We start from the raw sequence: 9,397 nt of genomic DNA, 5'->3' as shown, positions 1-9,397 counted from the left end.
TATGGATGCTCTACAATGACTACTATTTTGACAAACTTTGGTCTTGTCGGCGTAAACAGCGTAACTTTCGAATAAGCATGAACGTATCGGCACTGAACTTTGATTGATTGATACAATTCATGTGATAAAAACAAATTGAAATGGTGAGAAGTCAGTTCTTGGCGAGAAATTTGGCAAATTGTTATCAGGTGTCCGGAATTTCTAGCAAGCTTTGATCTCTAGCATCACCGGAGACACGAACTGCCATAATTCCAAACACCCGATGTCATTGTGTCCAACTTGATACCAGTAAGAAGCATCCCGCAAACATAAATAGCCAGTGTCTTGCATCCTCCACAATAAAAACATTCCATCTTTTAATGCAGTCTGCATCCGAAAAACGTGCTTTTCAATTTGCGAATATCAAGTCTCAAATGACCTAGCGGGACGGTGGGGAATTCAAGACACCGATATATAGCCTACTTGAAAGGTTTGGGTCATATTTTTTTTCCATTTTAGGAACTAACATGGGAAATGGAGCAAGTGTACAACCTTCAAAGACTGAACAGGATATGCAAAGACGAATGACTCTAATCGAAAGCCAGAATTCTCTTAGCGGTATCCCTGTCGTTGAAGAATGCCAGTCTTTATCCCAAAAAGATTTGGAAGCCATGAAGATTGACCCCAAGGATTATAACTTTTCTTTTGAAAACTTGGTTTTTGAGGGCGGTGGAAGTAAGGGTGCCGCTTACGTGGGGGCTTTAAGGGTAAGTTATTGTCAGGCGTTTCTACGATTGCTATTGCGTTTTGTCAAACCACCTTTCAGAGAGTTCACATATTTATGTCCTAAAGCGGTCAACTCGTCATTTCTTTCAGTCAGGTAGCTGATAACGTAATGTTTATTTAATATTCATTTCTGTCAACTCGACACGCATTTCAGAAAAGAAAAGAAGCCAAACGTCCATATTACCTGCTTATCTTGTCGAAAACTGAGTTAAAATGAAGACGGGCAATATCCAATCTACGTTTCGAAACACATACAGGTAACGTTATCAAGTAAAATGATTAACAACTGGTTGGTTGATAGATGACAAGTTAACGTTCGCTTCCAGCGGGATGCTGATATCGCAAACTAGGTAGTTGTTTGTAGTCGTAGTAGTTGGATTGGATCAAATTGGATGATTCTGTGTTGTTGGTTTGGTCGTTGATTCTTCGTTAGATCTGATCGGGTCGAATGACATGGCGATGAAACTCGGCCCTGAATGGTGTGGCGTGAGTTACTCGATCTCTTTCATTCCTCCAAACTCGTTCTGATCATGGTATTTCTTGTTGATTGGTAGTCGAATGGTAGTCGTTTGATTAACAACAAAAAACAATCCAATTTATAAGGAGATCTCAGAAGAAATTGGGAAGATAAAAGAACAAATTATAACAACAAAGAATCACTTGTTAAGGATAAGTATATGACAACAAAGGGTACAACAAGCAACAAATTGACCAAGAGTTAATCATTTTACTTGATAACGTTACCTGTATGTGTTTCGAAACGTAGTATGTAATAAAACTAGAAGTAGTATATCCATATGTCTTAGTGTTTTATTGTAATCTTCCTACTTCTATATGTCTTATAAACAATAGAGAATAAATAATAATGAAACGCAATTGCGTTTTACAGTGTTGTACAGTGTTTCATATTGGCATATATGCCAGAACAAAGAGTCTTAGTTGTGTTGAACGTTTCCTATTTTTGTAGTATATGGAAGAAATTGGAATGTTGAAGAAAATCAAGAGGTTTGCCGGAAGTAGTTCAGGGGCAATGTGCTCCTGCTATCTCGCCGTGGGGTATGGAACCGAAGAGATCTCCAACCTCATGGAACCAAAATACGTCTCATCAGTAACAAATTGTAAATTATTTTGTCAATTCCTTTTGTCGCTATCACTTCTTCTCAAATAAGACATACTAGCAGCTAGACCGAAACATCTGCCTCTATACCAGCCTCTGATAATTATAGACGCTATGATCGCCCGGCCCCGATCTATTCTTTGTTAAGTTGCTTTTGAACTATGTTCCATTGCGTGTTTGGATGTTCGAAAATGGTGTTAAAAGATATGTCCGGTACGAATTTCAGCGTTCCTAGACTATAAAGCCGCCAAATTTACGTTCGAATTTCAGCAAAATTACATGGATGTCGTGTGTTGCAGCAGAAAATCTTACCACGATATTACCAATCTTGCTGCACAAATTGACAACTTTGTTTTCGCCGACCGCGGATTCTGAAAATCTTACAATCTATATTTTCTATTGCTTATGGAATATAAAGCAAATCCTATCATCCACGTCATACTACGGTTTATTTCATTCTCAGTTGTACATTATGTAACGTCGGATCTGTAGCTAGCTATTGATATATTTTTGACAGTTATGCGTATTAACTGAAAAAACTGAAAAGACCTACTGTAGTTATAAGATAGAAAATGAAATGAAATGAATACTCTTCTGCACCTTGTGGGCTAATGAAGACGCGCAACGCCATGCAGGGTGCCACGAGGGAAATTTTGCCAGGACAGCGGCTTTAGCCCGCTCTTTTTCGATTTCCAACTGTCGAGGGATCTTTAACGTGCACAGCCTGTAGCACACGGGGCCTCGGTTTATTGTCCCATCCGAACGACTAGACGCTTTATCCATGTCAGTTCCTCTTACCTGCATCACTGACAGTTGGGAAACCGAGTTGAAAAATCTGAAGGTATTATCTCGACCTATGCCGGGATTGAACCCTGGACCTTCAGGTTAGCGAGCAAGCGTCTAACTCACTGAGCCACCGCGGCTCCCAGTTATAAGATAGGAATATGTATCACAGCGTTAGTGTATCTGATCTCCAGTACACCTGCCTTTTAAATCAATACCTGTCCATAATTAACTTGGTATCATCTAATTATTCCAATGAAATAGAGCGATCTTTAATAGTTCTGTGAATAGCTGTATGTAAGGGCATATTTATCGGCTAAACTGATCTACATCTCCAATCATGTATAAAAATTATTCACTAATACTTACACAGCTTTCATTTTAAAGTAAATGTTAAAGGGACATACCACTTTTTTGTAAAAAAATAAAAAAAATTAAAAACGAAGAGTACTATTTGTTAATTAAGCAGTTTGGCCTTGTTTTGGTGTTTAGCTATAATGGCTCCATATTATTAGTTAAAACGTTTAAAAGACATCGGAGATATATTTCTCTAAAATTAAGCCCTTATTTTACTTAAATCCGTAAATTAGTTTTTTAACAGCTTCCAAAAACGTCAACTTTTTAAAACTGGCTTTAATTTAAGCAAAAAAAAAATAATTTTAACCTACAAAAATAGCGGAATGCCCCTTTAAACATGATTTTCATACTCAAATTCCAATTTTAGTCAAAAACCCCTTATCTGTAGTTATAACTAAAAATATCCTGCCGTTAATTTCCAAAACTAAGCTGGATTTATACATCTGACGCCGTCAACCGCCATAATATGCTACCATACGCTTGCAGTCGGTGGTTGCTAGCGTTCATCAGCGCAATGGTTTATACTATCCACGTCAGAGAGTATTCGCCATATACCGGTGCAAGTTGGCGTAACATTTACCAGAGTTCAACTGTGTTGAACATTAAATACGTGAATTTACATACGCCGACAATGCCGAAAAATTCACAACACAACAGCACAGCACAGACAGGTTGTCATTTGGGTCAGTACGATAGATATTAAAAATGTTGAAAATTTAGATGAGGGGCTGATCAGTGAGATTGAAAATCCGATGGGGGAGTTGAATAATTGGTCCAGCGAGCTGCAGAACCTCTTTGAGGAGAATTGCGGGTGAAAAGCGAGCGTAACTGATGAAACATTTGGTATCTGCAATTTCATGCTCTCGCACTAGTAGATGAAAATCAAAAAATGTGGCTTGCATGCACCTCTCTAGTCGATTCTAGTTTGTAGCTGCACGACGAAAATAGGTCGGCCCACTTGAGCGTCTATGCGCGCGTGTTTACTTTTGAACTTTTACGACATTAATTTGCATACGCCGGCGTTTCAACCAATCACAAGAAGCTATTTGACTACTTACCTATTAAACTATTAAGCTACACAGACAATTGAATCTTGGAAATGCGTGTTTACACTGGGACAATGACGCGGGAAGATCTGTTGTCAATCGTCAGCTTATCGTTTGCTAGAGTATTACGGCGGATGGCGGCGCCAGAAGTATAATTCCAACTAATCTACAGGTTTTGTTGACGCTGGCCTTGTTTGATGAACAAGGAATTACAAAGAATTGATAAAAATGAAGTAAATCGGCGCATACTGTCACTTTAATGTCTTTTACCCCTTTTTTACTAGTGTAAAACGAATGCGTGCCTGGCTCCGTTTAAAATTCTTCTGCGCATGTGTAGGGTTTACAACTTCCGTATCGGCGGCCATTATAAATCTACAAATATATAAAATGTCCTCCGACAGAGGTAAAAGGTGGACGACAGAAGAAACGATAGATTTCATCACCTTGTGAGGAGATGAACGAATACAGTCCCAGTTGGACTTGGTATTCATCATAACCACAAGGTGTATGATAATCTCTCGGATCTTCTGGCCGAAAAAGGTTACCCTCGCAGGACTGGTAAACAGTGCCAGGAGAAATAGAAAAAATAAAAAAAAAATATCGAGATATTTTCTGGTTTTATTGAACATAATACCCAGAATCAATCGAAAATTATTGTTATTGTCCGCCATTTTGACTCTCCGTGGACCTTTTGTAATCTTTTTAATTAGAGAGTGTAAACAGACGTTTTGATCGGAGCCAGGCACCGATCCAGGCCAGGCTCTCTTTATCGGGGCCTAGTGTTAAAGGGGTATTTGTGAATTTCAGACAACCCATGGGGCGTTCTGAACCTTGTGCCTAATATGATTAATTATTTTGGATGGAAACCGACAAGTAAGATGTATAGTGAAATGGGAAATCACATTGAAAAGAAGGTCGGTGATGCAGACATCACTTTCAAACAGGTAACTATAGTCAATTGAAGTGGAGTTTTACGTTCTCCATCTTTGTAGATCTTTTTAATTATAACCCAACTCAGCTGGCGAAAAGTGATTCAGATAAACAATCATCATCAGGACAGCTTCTTTAAATGGTGACCTTATAATATTTGACAAACTTGATGAACAGAAGTTAGATTATGGGGTTACATGGCATGACATTTTCAGTTGAAAAACCACAAATGGTTTTAACTGTGTGATTATTGAATGCATTACTGATTTAAACGATGTTAAGATGCCATAATATCCGGCCCATTGTAGCTTAATTTGAGATGTGGAGTGGAATGGTGCAAAGATATGCACCGTTGGTGTCCATGATACACATACATAGGAATGATGAAAATAGAAGCTGTAAGTATCCCTGATATACAACGACTAAAATATCATCATGTTAAATAGAAGCTGTAATTGCTCCTTGATACATAATGCAAAGACCAGAAAATCCAAAAGGTATAAAAAGAAGCCGTATCAGAAAATCAGAATAGTAAAATAGAAACTGTAAGTCTCTGTTATACAAAGATTAGAAAATCGGAATGGTGTGAACGTAAGCTATAAGGTCCGTTTATACTGAGCGCTACTACTACCGCGAACGACTACGCGAACGTTGCGTTCGCATCGAATTGCTTAACCTGATTTTGTATGAGGTCGTTTATACTAGGGGCGAACGCGAATGTGGCCGAATTTCTGGGAGAATTTTTGGGAAAAGATCGCGTGAACTATTTACATTAGCCAATCAGAGTGTGAGGTCAAAGTTCATACCTGTCTGCCAGTTAGCTCTGAGTTCGTTTCATCAGCGAATTTACGCGCATAGCGCCGCTTTCAATACGAACGATGATCCGTGCGGAAGGTCGCGCGAAAAGTCGCAATGGTCGCGTTCGCGGTCGCGGTCGCGCTCAGTATAATTAGGCCTTAAGACTCTGATCCGCATATACAGATTAAAAAAATCATCTTTTGAATGATGACTGCCCAGGTATAAACAGTTGACTTACTAATCATTTATTCTGTTATAAATCTATTTTGTATTTTATTTTATTAGTTATACAAGAAGAAAGGTATAGAGCTGTGTATCTGCGTTACCAACGTCAACAGAATGGATGTCATATTCTGTCACGTGAAGACCACGCCCCATCTTCCAATCAGACGTGCTGTGGTTATGTCGATGTCCATACCAGGTACGTTAATCACCTACCTCCTTTCCCGCCTTTAGGTTCTTTAACTGTAGGCTCTTTTCATCTTTGTGGTCAATTTTTATTTTTTACACCTCAGGTTAAGTCCGATTTGACCAAAATTATGTCCGTTTTACCAGTATTTGTCCGTTTTGACCTCAAGTGAGGCCAGGTTTTATCTATATGGATCTTTAGTTTAGACAAAGTGAGAACAAGTTTTATCTATATGGATATTTAGTTTTGACAAAGTGGGACCAAGTTATATCTTTATAGATTTCTAGTTTGACTAAGTGGGACCAAGTTTTATCTTTATAGATCTATAGTTTTGACAAAGTGAGAACAGGTTTTATCTTTATAGATCTCTAGTTTTGACTAAGTGGGACCAAGTTTTATCTTTATAGATCTATAGTTTTGACAAAGTGAGACCAAGTTATATCTTTATAGATTTCTAGTTTGACTAAGTGGGACCAAGTTTTATCTTTATAGATCTATAGTTTTGACAAAGTGAGAACAGGTTTTATCTTTATAGATCTCTAGTTTTGACTAAGTGGGGCCAAGTTTTATCTTTATAGATCTATAGTTTTGACAAAGTGAGAACAGGTTTTATCTTAATAGATCTCTAGTTTTGACTAAGTGGGACCAAGTTTTATCTTTATAGATCTATAGTTTTGACAAAGTGAGACCAAGTTATATCTTTATAGATTTCTAGCTTGACTAAGTGGGATCAAGTTTTATCTTTATAGATCTATAGTTTTGACAAAGTGAGAACAGGTTTTATCTTAATAGATCTCTAGTTTTGACTAAGTGGGACCAAGTTTTATCTTTATAGATCTCTAGTTTTGACAAAGTGGGTCAAAGTTTTATCTGTATGGATCTTTAGTTTTGACAAAGTGAGAACAAGTTATATCTTTATTGATCTCTAGTTTTGACAAAGTGAGAACAAGTTTTATCTATATAGATCTTTGGTTTTGACAAAGTGAGAACAAGTTTTATCTTTATAGATCTCTAGTTTTGACAAAGTGAGAACAAGTTTTATCTTTATAGATCTTTAGTTTTGAGTTTTGACAAAGTGAGAACAAGTTTTATCTTTATAGATATCTAGTTTTGACAAAGTGAGAACAAGTTTTATCTTAATGGATCACTAGTTTTTACCTCAAGTGAGAACAAGTTTTATCTATATGGATCTTTAGTTTTGACAAAGTGAGACCAAGTTATATCTTTATAGATCTCTAGTTTTGACAAAGTGAGAACAAGTTTTATCTTTATAGATCTTTAGTTTTGACAAAGTGAGAACAAGTTTTATTTTAATAGATCTCTAGTTTTGACAAAGTGGTCAAAGTTTTATCTATATGGATCTTTAGTTTTGACAAAGTGAGAACAAGTTATATCTTTATTGATCTCTAGTTTTGACAAAGTGAGAACAAGTTTTATCTTTATTGATCTTTAGTTTTGACAAAGTGAGAACAAGTTTTATCTATATGGATCTTTAGTTTTGACAAAGTGAGAACAGGTTTTATCTATATGGATCTTTAGTTTTGACAAAGTGAGAACAAGTTTTATCTTTATAGATCTTTAGTTTTGACAAAGTGAGAACAGGTTTTATCTATATGGATCTTTAGTTTTGCAAAGTGAGAACAGGTTTTATCTATATGGATCTTTAGTTTTGACAAAGTGAGAACAAGTTTTATCTTTATGGATCTCCAGTTTGACAACTTTTACAAGTAGAAATTAATGCAACCACTCCCATCTCCCGCAGTGCTTTTCCAAAAACCTCCTCCCCAAAAATGTCTTTCTATCCTTCTAGTTGATTTCAAAGGCAAGCACCCCCACGATACTCCATTCCCAAACTTTTGCTCATGATACCATATTTAGTAATTTTGATATTGTGGTATTCTAGGATATTTCAAAGCGTCTAAAGAGACCTTGTTTGGATCAATGGATGTTTATGTGGACGGTGGTTTGCTGTGCAATTACCCTATACACTGTTTTGATGGTGAGTTAACACTTTAAATCATATTTTCTGATATAAAAAGATTTAGAATAGCAAGAATTAAAACCCCACAAAACATGTTGGGCGTTTAATTTCATAAACGTAATGTAGTACGTTATAGTGGGAGGTCTTTTATTCAATAAACCCAATAAGATACAGAACAGAAACGTTGTTTTTCATTAGACCAATAAGCTACATAACAGTAGAACGATTTATTTCATGAAGTCAACTATTTGTATTTTTTAGGTTGGTATTTATCATTGAAGCCTGATGACAGTTTTCTGACAAAATTTACTCCATTATCCAACCTAACGAATCTGTATGATCCGGCTGTCCGATTTGGAGGCTTTAATGAAAAAACTCTCGGATTTCAATTGGTATGTTGTTTACTACTAGTATCTTCTGAACTAATCTGAAAAATTTGAAATTTCTCATGACCCAGGTTTTTTACACATACTATTTTTGACACCTTTTGATAGATACAAAGAAGTTTGAAATACAAGCGGATAGACACACTCTAGAGAATCTAAAGGTAGTAGCCTTGTAAAATATGGCTATATCCCCAAAGCTTGATACTTCAACTTACCAAGGTTACAGAAATTAAACCACTCTCAACAGGTGCATTGCCGTAGCTAGGGCCTTTTTTCTAGGAGGCAAAAACCTTGTTGTCTTTAAAGATGGGTTCCCTATTTTCATTTATGAAAATGAAAATGCTAATACTTATATGAATAGAAAGAAGAGGTATTCTAATTTGTTTTTGTTTATCCAGACTGTACATACATGGACATTTATGATTGATTAAAACTCTTAAATGTATGCAATAAGAACATAATGATATGATTAAGAATACATGATAATTCATTAGAAACACCAATTACTTTAAAGTCAGTTATTTATTTTATCGCAGGGCTTTCTATGGAAAGGCAAACCAGTCATAATTAAATTCAATGCACTATCAATTCAATTGTTGTTGACCTGTGAGTCGAATTTTTATTCTGGAAAGTAACACGGAAAACTTAGAGCTCTGTTTTCTGGCTACGTAATATTTAGACGACTATATACCTTTTCATCTTAAGGTCCTGAAGTGTTACGAGTCGTTAAATTGAATCTCGGCTTCGGTTCATTTGCATGGACTGGATGTTCCGGACTACCCACAACCCCGAGCCGTTGACTATGGACTCATAGAAAGATGTGAA

General features: G+C 36.5%; 2 protein-coding genes across 2 annotated transcripts; both read left to right on the top strand.

The window, feature by feature from the left end:
- Positions 1-506: 506 nt before the first annotated feature.
- LOTGIDRAFT_168663 (hypothetical protein) lies at positions 507-1,933 on the top strand (the record flags this gene model as incomplete). Its single annotated transcript, XM_009066548.1, has 2 exons — positions 507-746; positions 1,733-1,933. The coding sequence occupies 2 exons, from the start codon at positions 507-509 to the stop codon at positions 1,931-1,933; spliced, it is 441 nt and encodes a 146-aa protein (XP_009064796.1).
- Positions 1,934-4,958: 3,025 nt separating this feature from the next.
- LOTGIDRAFT_168662 (hypothetical protein) lies at positions 4,959-9,003 on the top strand (the record flags this gene model as incomplete). The annotated part of the gene is made up of 5 exons (XM_009066547.1): positions 4,959-5,012; positions 6,082-6,217; positions 8,109-8,204; positions 8,448-8,578; positions 8,971-9,003. The coding sequence occupies 5 exons, from the start codon at positions 4,959-4,961 to the stop codon at positions 9,001-9,003; spliced, it is 450 nt and encodes a 149-aa protein (XP_009064795.1).
- Between the last annotated feature and the right edge of the window lie 394 nt (positions 9,004-9,397).

The sequence above is a fragment of the Lottia gigantea genome (genome assembly GCF_000327385.1).
Source record: "Lottia gigantea unplaced genomic scaffold LOTGIsca_77, whole genome shotgun sequence".
Lineage (NCBI taxonomy): Eukaryota > Metazoa > Mollusca > Gastropoda > Lottiidae > Lottia > Lottia gigantea.
This window is presented reverse-complemented; position numbering and strand designations above follow the sequence as displayed.